At 45.4% G+C, this 13,255-nt stretch overlaps 1 protein-coding gene across 1 annotated transcript; it reads right to left on the reverse strand.

Moving 5' to 3' along the window:
- Positions 1 to 352: 352 nt before the first annotated feature.
- LOC310755114 (uncharacterized protein) lies at positions 353 to 11,465 on the reverse strand. The gene is made up of 2 exons (XM_083631791.1): positions 10,704 to 11,465; positions 353 to 2,043 (listed from the first exon to the last, which is right to left on the reverse strand). Exon 2 carries the CDS (start codon positions 1,928 to 1,930, stop codon positions 818 to 820), a length of 1,113 nt encoding a protein of 370 aa, XP_083487917.1. The 5' UTR covers positions 1,931 to 2,043; positions 10,704 to 11,465; the 3' UTR covers positions 353 to 817.
- Between the last annotated feature and the right edge of the window lie 1,790 nt (positions 11,466 to 13,255).

Genomic DNA, 13,255 nt, shown 5'->3' on the forward strand with positions numbered 1-13,255 from the left:
TGGGGGGTGGGGGTCTCTTTCACACCCCCTCTGGACACCCCAGGAACCCTGCTTTCTTCATTCCTCTTTTCCTGCTGCCACTGGAAAGAATGTTTTATCTGAACATTGCGCCCTTCAGAAAACCAAGGAAGAGGAAGGCTTGTAACACTATTAGTGTATCAATTATAAAAACTACAGAAGGGGTTTATGCACATAAGTAGATGGCCTCACTCTGTGTCTTATTGTGTCTTATTTGTTCATTTAGTATAACTACAACAATAGGTGTTATACGGTTGTTCGTATACTACTAATTTAAACAACTCTGCTTCCGAAGCATCACAATTTTCACCCTGTAATTTCCACAATGCTCTATTAGCAACCCCAAAAACACCAACATTACTAACTCGCTCTACGAAAGACTGAACTTCAGCCGACTCAAAGAGCATCAACATTGACCACCAGCATTGCAGGTTCACACTCTCCGCAAACTGCAAACAGTTCATGACATATGATATTGCGTTTACTATTGTGAGACATCACCTTCATTACTTGAATACATGGGTACAAATTTACATGCAGACACCAGAACTTCGCATATACTCTATGCATCTAACGGCTGATGTATATTAAGATCTGCACTCCAACTGAAGTTCCTTCCACACTGACTGAAGCTCTTTCCACATTCCATATATTTAAATGATTTCTCACTATCAGTAAACCTCTTTGCACACACAATCCTCATATTTAAATGCTCCCCCCCCTGCTGTGAATGTTCTCTGGGGTCTTTAAAATGTCTGCTTTGACCGAGGCTCTTTCTGCACTCCTTACATTTAAATGGTTATTCTCTGGTGTGAGTTTGCTGATGTCTCTTAAGGTTTCCACTTTGACTGAAGAGCTTTCCACATTCCATACATTTAAATGGTTTCTCCTTTGTGTGCGTCTGTAGATGGCTTCTAAGGGTTCCACCATTACGGAAGCTCTTTCCACACTCCATACATTTAAAAGGTTTCTCCCCTGTGTGAGTTCTTTGGTGGCTTTTATAACTTCCACTTTGACTGAAGCTCTTTCCACAGTCTATACAGTTATATGGGTTCTCCCCTGTGTGAGTTCTTTGGTGAAGTCTAAGGTTTTTGGTTGAAGTGAAGCTCTTTCCACACTCCATACATTTATATGGTTTCTCCCCTGTGTGAGTTCGCTGATGTATTCTAAAGGTTACACTATGACGAAAACTCTTTGCACACTCTATACATTTATATGGTTTCTCCCCTGTGTGAGTTCTTTGGTGTCTTCTATAATTTCCAATTTGACTGAAGCTCTTTCCACACTCTATACAGTTATATGGGCTCTCCCCTGTGTGAGTTCTTTGGTGCAGTCTAAGGAGTTTACTTTGACTGAAGCTCCTTCCACACTCCATACATTTAAATGGTTTCTCCCCTGTGTGAGTTTTCTGATGTGTTCTGAGGTATCCAATTTGATTGAAGCTCTTTCCACATTCCATACATTTAAATGGTTTCTTCCCTGTGTGAGTTTGCTGATGTATTCGAAGGTGCCCACTCTGATGGAAGCTCTTTCCGCACTCCATACAGTGGAATGGTTTCTCCCCTGTGTGAGTTTTCTGATGGGTACTAAGGTTTCCACTTTGACTGAAGTTCTTTCCACATTCCATACATTTAAATGGTTTCATCCCTGTGTGAGTTCGCTGATGTATTGTAAGGGTGTCCCTACGACCAAAGCTCTTTCCACATTCCATACATTTAAACGGTTTCTCTCCCATGTGAATTCGCTGATGTGTTCTAAGGTTCCCACTTTGACTGAAGCTCTTTCCACACTCCATACATTTAATTGGTTTCTCTCCCTTGGGAGTTTGTTGATGTTTCCTAAGAATTTTGGTGCAGTTCAAGCTCTTTTTGCTCTGCATAGCTTTAGATGGTTTCTCTTCTGTTGAGTTCATTATTGTAAACTCAGTGTACACACTGACAGAAGGACATTATGTACATTTTAACTTTGCCTTCATTATTCTCAATGAAATTGAAGGTGTCTCCTCAGAATTTGGATCGCCTTCTCCTTTGGGGGGAAAGAAAATCATTTTAGGGTTTCAAGGAAGAGGGAAAAGGAACTTAACACAAAGTGAGTCTAATTAACATCACCTTTTTTTTAAAAAAAGCATCTCCTAGATTCTCCCCTCTCTTCTCTACGTCTCCCTGAGGAAGTAGGGCCTGGGAATGGACTACTTGAACTCATGCCCTTCTTGTAATATAGAACTATCCTCATGGAAATTATCTGTCCAGGACTCTCTCACTTTCCTTTCTCCTTTGGGTGGGTGGCTAAGCAAATATGTGTGACACTGAAAAAGCTGAATTCTAACGGGAAGACTTTCAGAAGAAAATATCCTTTGGAATAATATCCCATTTGCATGTAAGCTGTCAATTGGATTACAAAAGTGGATTATGCCTTTCCTAAATGTGGCCAAGAGAATGATACTATAAATTAAAGGGGGGAAATATATAATTAATATATTAATTATAATATATTATTCAAACCCCAGCCATCCGGCTGGGTTTCCCCAGCCCTCAGGGCAGCTCCCAATTGAATATTAAAACATGATTAAACATCAGACATCGACTTCCGGTTGGTCTGCAGAGCTGAGAAGAGACGGGACTCAGCCCTTTGGAGAGAGTTCAGCTCTTTGCGAGACAAAGGGGGAGTCCAAGGGGGCCGCAGCCCACCCAAAACACTCAAAAGGATTATTTTGAGGCCAGCAGCGCCATAAGGAGTTCTCTCCACCACCGAAAATTCTCCCCTTGGGGAGAGGAAAGTGCTGCGAGATCAAGATGCCGGCGCCGGAGGCCATTAACTACTCGCGAGGAGTGAATCCTCAAGTCTATCCTGCACAGCAGCCAGTTCTCGAAGAAAAAGAAACCTGAATCTGGCAAAAGGTTGGTGGAAAATTTTAATTGAGAAAAGATTCGGAAGACAGCAGGGATAAAAAAGGAAGTCAGCCCCGACTGTGATTGATTTACACTGCATGAATTACCTGCAAAACTGAGTAAGATTCTAATCTCCTACAGCGAATAAAAAATAATAAATATACTCTTTTAGTTGTGAAGATTTGGTTTACAGAAAGAGAGGTGGAAATGCCTAGAAAATAAACTTATCTGAAGCCCTTTGGGAGTTGAAGGAGATCTCTGGAGAAGGAGCTTCCGGCTTTTACTTTCAATTTTAATTTAAACTGCGCAATTTGTAAAAAAATATGTTTATGGAGCTATTTTTGTGAGTTAAAATACCAGACCAGAAGAGACAAATATAAAAAAACTGCAAAAGTCTGGTACTGTAAAAAAATCGAGGAGATATTTACAGGAAGAGACTTGGGGACAACCCCCTCTTTTGGTTACTGAGCATGGTGGATTTATTTTCTCTCTCTCTTTTAACTTCACCTTTTTCATTGTTAAGACATTATAATTGTAGGGAATACCTTCCTCTTTTCCTTTCTCCTGGAATATAAAGCGATGGAAGTTGAATTAAGCCACCAAGAGGCGAAATAATTTGTTTTGTTGGGACATGGTTTTGATTTCTTCTTGCTCTTGGGACGGGGATACAGTGGAAAGTGCGAAAGATCTGTGGATTAGCCAACCAAATGGTGGAAGACGTTTTCTCTTGCTTTCTCTTATTCTTTTTGTACAAATAATTATTGGATTATTGCAGCATTTACCCTTTGTCCCCCTCTCAGCTATATACATTTGATATAGAACTGGTTGGAGATGAAAGGGCCACCTGGTGGTGAAAGAGGAAATAACAGAAAAAAGGAGGGGAGGGGGCAACACCAGGAGGGACCCGGAGAGGGTCAAACAAGAAATGGAAGGGAAGGAGATGTTGCAAAACTGTTTTTGTAACAGAATAAAGATATTAAAGAAATTAAACAAAGTGAGAAAAATATGGAAAGCAGATGGGAGCAGACAGACAAAAAATTAGATTTAACTGTGAATGAGATGAAAGCCCAGATAAAAGATGTAAGCAAGAGAACACAAAATTTAGAGGAAGGATTGAAACCTATGCAACAAGAAAGGATTTAAAAAAGGAGGATGAGAAAAATAAAAGTGCAGTGTCAGAGCTGAATAAGGAACAGGAGGAATTGTGGGATAATAATAATAATAATAATTTATTATTTATACCCCGCCCATCTGGCTGGGCTTCCCCAGCCACTCTGGGCGGCTTCCCAAAGAATATTAAAATACATCAAACATTAAAAGCTTCCCTAAACAGGGCTGCCTTCAGATGTCTTCTAAAAGCCTGGTAGTTGTTGTTCTCTTTGACATCTGGTGGGAGGGTGTTCCATAGGGAAGGAGCCACTACCGAGAAGGCCCTCTGCCTGGTTCCCTGTAACTTGGCTTCTCGCAGTGAGGGAACCGCCAGAAGGCCCTCGGTGCTGGACCTCAGTGTCCGGGTAGAACGATGCGGGTGGAGACGCTCCTTCAGATATACTGGACCAAGGCCGTTTAGGGCTTTAAAGGTCAGCACCAACACTTTGAATTGTGCTCGGAAACATACTGGGAGCCAATGTAGGTCTTTCAAGACCGGTGTTATGTGGTCTCTGCAGCCGCTCCCAGTCACCAGTCTAGCTGCCGCGTTCTGGATTAGTTGTAGTTTCTGGGTCACCTTCAAAGGTAGCCCCACGTAGAGTGCACTGCAGTAATCCAAGCGGGAGATAACCAGAGCATGCAGCACTCTGGCGAGGCAGTCCGCATGCAGATAGGGTCTCAGCCTGCGTACCAGATGGAGCTGGTAAACAGCTGCCCTGGACACAGATTTGACCTGTGCCTCCATGGACAGCTGTGAGTCCAAAATGACTCCCAAGCTGCGCACCTGGTCCTTCAGGGGCACAGTTACCCCATTCACGACCAGGGAATCCTCCACACCTGCCCGGCTCCTGTCCCCCAAAAACAGTACTTCTGTCTTGTCAGGATTCAACCTCAATCTATTAGCCGCCATCCAACCTCCAACCGCCTCCAGGCACTCACACAGGACCTTCACTGCCTTCACTGGTTCCGATTTGAAAGAGAGGTAGAGCTGGGTATCATCCGCATACTGATGGACACCCAGTCCAAACCCCCTGATGATCTCTCCCAGTGGCTTCATGTAGATGTTGAAAAGCATGGGGGAGAGGACAGAACCCTGAGGCACCCCACAAGTGAGAGCCCAGGGGTCTGAACACTCATCCCCCACCACCACTTTCTGATCACTGCCCAGGAGGAAGGAGCGGAACCACTGTATGACAGTGCTCCCAGCTCCTCAAGACGGTCCAGAAGGATGTTATGGTTGATGGTATCAAACGCCGCTGAGAGATCCAGCAGAACTAGGAAACAGCTCTCACCTTTGTCCCTAGCCCGCCGGAGATCATCAACCAGTACGACCAAGGCAGTTTCAGTCCCATGATGAGGCCTGAATCCCGACTGGAAGGGATCCAAATGGTCCGCATCCTCCAGGCCTGCCTGGAGTTGTTCAGCAACCACTCGCTCGATCACCTTGCCCAAGAATGGAAGATTTGAGACTGGGCGATAGTTGGCCATCGTGGCCACATCTAAAGATGGTTTTTTAAGAAGCGGTTTAATAACCACCTCTTTCAGCGGGTCTGGGAAGGCTCCCTCACGGAGGGAAGCCTTCACCACCCCACAAAGCCCATCGCCCAGTCCTTCCCGGCTAGCTTTTATAAGCCAGGATGGGCAAGGATCAAGGAGACAAGTGGTTGGTTTCACTCGTCCACATCCTCGGGGGTAACAGATTGGAATTGATCCCACACAACTTGACTAAACAGGACTCTAGCACTCTCCCGCCCCAGCCCTGCTCCCACGGTGGAGTCTATCTCTTCTCGAATCACAGCGACTTTATCTGCAAAAAACTTTGCAAAGTCATTGCAGGAGATCATGTGGCCCGTACTGGGCCCTGATGGAGCAGGTGGTTCCGCTAAATTGCGAACCACCTGAAAGAGTCTCCTGCTGCTGGTTTCCGCAGATGCAAGAGGCGGTGAAGAAAGTCTTCTTCGCCGTCGCTATCGCCACTTGGTAGGCTCGACATTGAGCTCTAACCCGTGTCCAGTCAGATTCAGAATGGGTTATCTGCCACCGGCGCTCTAGCCGTCTCAACGATTGTTTCATTGCCCTCAGATCCGTGGAAAACCACGGGGCTCTCCGGGCTCCATGCAATCGGAGAGGGCGCTTTGGAGCCAAACAGTCAATAGCCCTGGTTAACTCCACATTCCAGTGGGCCACCAGGGAATCAGCTGAAAGGCCATCAACATGGGATAAAACATCCCCTACCACTCTCTGGAAACCATTTGGATCCATTAAGTTGCGGGGGCGGACCATCTGAATCGGTCCCACCTCCCTGCAGAGGGGAAGGGTCGCGGAGAAGTCCAGTTGCACCAGGAAGTGATCTGACCATGGCACTTCTTTGGTTTCACTTTTACTTAGTGCCAGATCAGCAACATCCATAGAGGTGAACACCAGGTCTAAGGCATGCCCGTGGCTATGAGTTGGGCCAGACTTATTCAGGGACAGCCCCATGGAGGCCATGCTTTCTATGAAGTCCCGAGAGGCCCCTTGTAAGGTCGTGTCGGCATGGATGTTAAAATCCCCTAGGACAACCAAACTAGGTGTCTCCAGGAGGCCATCCACCACGACCTGAAGCAGCTCGGGCAGGGAATCCTTGGTGCAGTGGGGAGGTCGGTACACCAATAGGAATCCTGTACTGCCCCTATTGCCCAACTTCCAGAACATGCACTCAGAGAACTGGGTCTTTCCAATAGGACACCTGGTGCAAACTAATGACTTCCTAAAAATCACTGCAACCCCCCCTCCCCGCGCACAAGGCCTGGGTTGCTGTGCGTAAGAGAAACCTGGTGGACAAGCAGCGGCAAGGACAGGCCCATCTGCTTCATCCAACCAAGTTTCTGTTACACATGCCAGGTCAAATCCTCCATCCACAATCAAGTCATGGATCACAGTGGTTTTATGGATCATTGACCTGGCATTGCACAGCAGCACCTTCAGGTCGTGTGGGTATCCCTTGCTGATTCCAGTATCCGTCCGGTCAGGACCAGACCTGGAGGCAGGGATAGTCCTCAGACAACAACTAAGCCTGCTTCCTTGGTAATGACATGGTCTAGTCTTAGCGTAACTCCTCCTCCTACCCATGATCACTGAGATCGGTTGTCCCAGTGCATCCCCCCTGTGGAACCTGCCCCAGCCATTTTGTTTGCTGGGACCCACTCCCGGGCAGCCCTGACCCCTCCCCTTAAAATCAAATTAAAACCTATACAGAAAACAAACTAACAGAACAATAAAACTATAAAAACAAAAAACAAAGTTACAAACACAACATAATTAAATTCCCACACCCAAGTAAACACCCACCCCACCCCATTATGATGCAAAGAGAGAAATTTGAGAACCAGATCTCTCCCAGAAACAGCAGGAGAGAATATTTTAGAAAAATTGATTACTGAAATTGCACAATGGGTAGGAATTGAAAAAGATGAATTTGCCAATACAGTATTGAATGCTTTTAGAATAAAAGTTAAATAATAAAAAAGGAAAAAAGTTTCCAGGAAGTTGTTTGATTATATTTAAAGATAAGAAGATGAGAAATTTAATTTTGCTAAAAAGATAGAGAAAAGAAGCTCTATATTGAGGGCGCAATGATAATCATATTTAAGGACATTCCACTTCGTCTGCTGAAAAGACGCGACAGATATAAACCTCTGACACAAGTGCTGAGAAAAAAAATATAGATTTTAAATGGGAGTATCCGGAAGGAGTCTCATTCTACTACAAGGAAAAGAAATTTAAACTGAAAAAGACGGATGAAGTAAAAAATTTCCTCCGAAGGTGCAGGGAACTACCATAGACCAAGAAGAAGAAGAAGAAAATAAATTAGGAGGGGGAGAAGAAGGACAAGTTTAAAAGACTTTAGTTCAAAAATAAATAGTAACAAAATGGCATTAAAACATATGACATAGAATGTTAATGGTTTGAATAACAAAACTAAAAGAAATAGTATTGAAAATATTCTATTAATAAAAACTCTGATATTATTTGTTTTTGATAGACCCATGTTGCAAGGAAACAGAAGAATTTTGGTAAAAAAGAAATTAGGAAGTGAATTTATTTCATCAGACGGGGTAAAAAGAGAGGGGTGGTGTTGTATTAAAAAAAAAAAGAAGTGAGACAAATCTTTAAGGATAAAGAAGGGAGGAAAACTGATAATTGTCAGGATTTATGCACCAAATGGCAGTAAGACTGAATTTTATAGAAAGTTGGAAGAGAAATTATTTGACTTTGTGGATCAAAAAATAATTATGGGGGACCTGAAGGGGGTAGTTTCATTGGAAATTGATAGAATGAGAAAGAGAATAAAATCAAAAGAAGGGAAACTACCCAAAACTTTCTGAGAAAATAAAAAAATTGAAATTTTAAATGAGATAATGGAAAATGGAAAAAAACTAGCTAAAAACCCAAATGATATAATGATTAATCAAAATATTAAGATATTACAAAGTCAATTTTCAACAATTGTGAATCAGGAAGTAGAATGGAAAATTAAAACGATGAAACAAAAGAACTTTGAAAACGCAAATAAACCAGGAAAATGGCTAGCATGGCAGATAAATAAAAGAAAATCTCAAAAGACATATATAAAATTAAAATTGGAGAGAAAGAAATAGAGAATCTGAAAGAAATAAGAAAATGATTTGTAAATTTCTATAGACAGTTATATAAAAAAGCTGGAAAAGATAATATAGTCAAAATAGCAGAATTTTTAAAGAAGAACGGAGTGCAACAAATCCCAACAGAAAAGAAGGACAGACTGAATGAATTAATAGAAGTGGAAGAAATTTGGAGAGCAATAAAGGACTTAAAATCAGGAAAAGCACCAGGACTGGATGGAGTTACTGCAAGACAGAAGTACCGTTTTTAGGGGACAGGAGGCAGGTGGGTGTGGATGACTCCCTGGTCGTGAATGGGGTAACTGTGCCCCTGAAGGACCAGGTGCGCAGCCTGGGAGTCATTTTGGACACACAGCTGTCCATGGAGGCGCAGGTCATTTCTGTGTTCCAGGCAGCTGTTTATCAGCTCCATCTGGTACACAGGCTGAGACCCTATCTGCCCACAGACTGCCTCACCAGAGGGGTGCATGCTCTGGTTATCTCTCGCTTGGACTACTGCAATGCGCTCTATGTGGGGCTACCTTTGAAGGTGACCCAGAAACTACAACTAATCCAGAATGCGGCAGCTAGACTGGTGACTGGGTGCGGCCGCCAAGACCACATAACTCCGGTCTTGAAAGACCTAGATTGGCTCTCAGTACGTTTCCGAGCACAGTTCAAAGTGTTGGTGCTGACCTTTAAAGCCCTAAACGGTCTAGTATATCTGAAGCAGCGTGTTCACCCTCATCGTTCTAGCCGGACACTGAGGTCCAGCGCCAAGGGCCTTCGGGCGGTTCCCTCGCTACGAGAAGCCAAGTTACAGGGAACCAGGCAGAGGGCCTTCTTGGTAGTGGCACTTGTCCTGTGGAATGCCCTCCCGCCAGATGTCAAAGAAAACATTAAATATCAGACTTTTAGAAGACATCTGAAGGCAGCCCTGTTTAGGGAAGCTTTTAATGTTTGATGCATTACCGTATTTTAATATTTTGTTGGAAGCCGCCCAGAGTGGCTGGGGAAGCCCAGTCAGATGGGCGGGGTATACGTAATAAATTGTTGTTGTTGTTATTAAATATTATAAAAATTTCAGCTACACCCTACTGGCACCATTGGAGGAAGCGATGAACAATATTTTGAAAAAAGGAGAAATACCAGAGACTTGGAAAGAAGCATATATTACACTGATACCCAAACCAGACTCACTTATTACAGGTTAAAATCTACAGGCCGATTTCTTTGTTGAACAGTGATTATGAACTATTTGCAAATATTAAGGCTTTATTCCTGACTGCCAGATGAAGGACAATATAAGGAATATTATTCAGTACTTGACGGCCAGGAATGAAAAGCAGGCAGCCATAATATTTGTGGATGCTGAGATGGCCTTTGATAATATATCTTGGGAATTTAAGATTAAAAACTTAGAAATGATGCAAAATGGGTCAATTGTTTATGAGAAGTATAAAAGCAATATATTCAAGACAAAAGGCAAAACGTATTGTAAATAATGTATTAACAGAAAATATTGTCCACTATCACCATTGTTATTCATATCGGTTCTGGATGTTCTCCTGAATAATATAAGCTTAGCAGAAGGAATTAAAGGATTATCAGTCAGAACCCTCCAGCAATGGGCATTGTCTATCATGATAATGGGTCCTTTACCCTTGAAGCCCACCAATGTATCAAGGATATATGAATCCCGAAAGCATTTTCATAGCACCCTCCACCCATATTTTTTATTGCTTTCCAGTGGTACCTCAGCTTACAGACGCTTCAGGTTACAGACTCCTCTAATCCAGAAATAGTACATCGGGTTAAGAACTTTGCTTCAGGATGAGAACAGAAATCGCATGGTAGCAGCGTGGCAGCAGTGGGAGGCCCCATTAGCTAAAGTGGTACCTCAGGTTAAGAACAGTTTCAGGTTAAGAATGAACCTCCAGAACGAATTAAGTTCTTAACCCGAGATACCACTGTACAACAGCATCAATGATCAGTCGTGCAGTGGAAAGTGAACATTGCTACTTACAGTGATAGGTTTCTTCTCTGCAGGGAGGAAGTGGGTCTCGTGTGAGTTGTCAACATCCCCTCTCCCCTGGAAGTCAAACTTTCGAGATGGGCAAGACGACACTCTCGCCAGCTCAATTTGTGCTTCAGCAGGTAACTGTATAGCAAGAACAACAGAACAGGAAGAAAAAGGAAGACAACTTCTTAGGATAAAGGAACTCAGTGGTCTCACAGTTACTGTGGAGAACTTCCTAAAGGTCCCTGTAAGGTAGTCCAGGTAAAGAAGAGAAGAAAACCCAGGTAAGGGTGGAAATGAAAAAGAAGGGAGAAGGAGGAGAAGAGGACACAGGAGGATTCTGGACATTTGGGTGGGGGAGTCCCAACCCCCAGGACAACCCTTGTTTCTCTGAATCTGATGGTCTCCCCCTCCACAGAGAGTGAAAAGGCCGCAGGAAGAGAAGAGAGGAAAGAGGAGACAAAGGAGGAGAAAGGGAAGAAGAAAGGAAGATCCCTTCCGAAATGGCGTTCCTGACTTTTCTCTTCTGCCCTCCCTGGAGCTCTCATGCAGCTGACCTGGCCAGGGGGTTGCTCTGCCCACCAGGTCTGCCCTCTTGAAATCTGGACCTCCTGCCAGCACAGAGGTGGGCCAGGACCACCCACACGGGACCCTTCTCCTGCAATAAACTGGAAGCCTGAGCGAGGGGGGAAGTCTCCAGTAACTTAAGGGAGGGGATTTCTCCCAGGATCTTCTTGCCTTTTCTCTCCAGTGGCTGGACTTGGGAGAAAGAAGTGCCCTGTCTCCGGAGCCCCCAGCGTCTAGCCAGAGCATATGGGGGGAGCGGGGAGAATCCGCTTCCTGGCAATAAGTGGGTGGGGAAATGGGACCCCCCTTTTCAGGGATTCCTTCCTGTCCCTCCGGAGATTCCCCCTCCAACATCCAAGATGGAGACATCTCTTCCAAAAGGCCACGTGCATCTCTCTGTTCGGCAGGGCTCCCCTCCCCCCGCCATGGACGCTTCCATTGATCACTCAGCCCCCCAACTTCCTCTGCCCTCCTCCCTCCGTCTCCCCTGCGCCCAGAAACCCGCCCCCCTTGACAGCTATCAACCCTCGCCCTGCGCGCACTATATCTCCCAAGCGCGCCCACCTCTCCATCCGGAGGGGCCTCGCAGGACGAGCCACTGACGGGGGGAGGGGGAGAGACGGAAGGAAGGAAGGAAGGGGGGGTCTCTATCCAGGCCTCTCTCGCCCCTTCACCCTTCCACGGACTCCCTCTATCTCCCTCAGGAACTAATGTTCGTGGCGGGGGTGCTTCAAAGCAGAAGTCGCCACGGAAACCCTGCAAGGACTTCCTCTGCAGAAAGGCCCCTGCACCCCCCCATGCATATCCCATAGCCAAGTGTAATGGGGGGGGAATCTCTTGTGTTGGAGGGGCTTCATCGTCCCATGTAAGATCTTGGTTTTTGGGGGGATAAGGAGGGGGTCTTTGTCCTTTCCTCCCCCCTCCCCATTTCACCCCCCTTCCCCATCCCTGCATCTTTACCCCTTTGTCCTCTCTTCTGCCCCTCCGCCTCCCTTGCTCGCTCTTCCGATGTCTTTTCCTGCAACAGAAAGAGCAGGGCGGGAGGAGTTAGTCCAGCGACGCCCCCCCCCTTTCTCAAGCCCCTCCCGATGCTCCTTTTTCCCGCCTGCCAGGAAAAGTCCGGCCCATAGAGCTATGGGGCAGAGCAGCCCTTGCCGGTGCTCGGAAGGGAATCTGCACTGAGGATTTTCCCAGGGGTTGCATGGGAGGCCTCTCTATCTCTCTCCTCTCTATGATAGAGGGGGGGCTGTTCTTCCCTGCTCAGTTCTTCCTATACTGGAGGCTCTGGGATCCTGCACCTCAGCCCGCAAGGCCCCTTTTCTGCGGTTACACCAAGCCTGCAGAGCGGTTCTTTGGCCACGGCTTCCCTGCCTCTTGTCTAGAGGGAGCAGCAAACTCTGCACATGTCCAGAGTATATTGTATGAACTCCCACCACGCTTTTACAGTACCAGTTTTAGTTTGCCTAGTCACACATTAGAGTTTCATGAAGAAACAGAAACTTCATTTCATGAAGAAGTGTGCATGCACACGAAAGCTCATACCAAGAACTAACTTAGTTGGTCTTTAAGGTGCTACTGGAAAGAAAAAAATCTTTTTTGTTTTGACTATGGCAGACCAACACGGCTACCTATCTGTAACTCCCACCACACTGTTACAGTACCAGTTTTAGTTTGCCTAGTCACACATTAGAGTTTCCAGCATTGCAGGGGGTTGGACTAGATGACCCTTGGAGGTGCCTTGCAACTCTGCGTTTCTATGATTAACCACCAGTCAATAAGGCAGAGCGGCAAACTCTGCACATGCCCAGAGAATACTGTATGAACTCCCACCACACCGTTATCAGTTTTAGTTTGCCACTAAATGACCCACCAGTCAATAATGCAGGGCTCTTTTGCCCCACGTGGATCACGAACCCGCAACCCTGAAAGGAAGAGCCTCATGCTGTACCCACTGAGCTCTCCCACCTTTCGCCCCTAAGGGACCTGGGCCG

This window comes from Podarcis filfolensis, assembly GCF_964270895.1.
Source record: "Podarcis filfolensis genome assembly, contig: HAP1_SCAFFOLD_278, whole genome shotgun sequence".
Lineage (NCBI taxonomy): Eukaryota > Metazoa > Chordata > Lepidosauria > Squamata > Lacertidae > Podarcis > Podarcis filfolensis.

Bases quoted from the DNA above. Each gene is read 5' to 3' on its own strand.
- LOC310755114 (XM_083631791.1), bottom strand. From the start codon at position 1,930: ATGAACTCAACAGAAGAGAAACCATCTAAAGCTATGCAGAGCAAAAAG.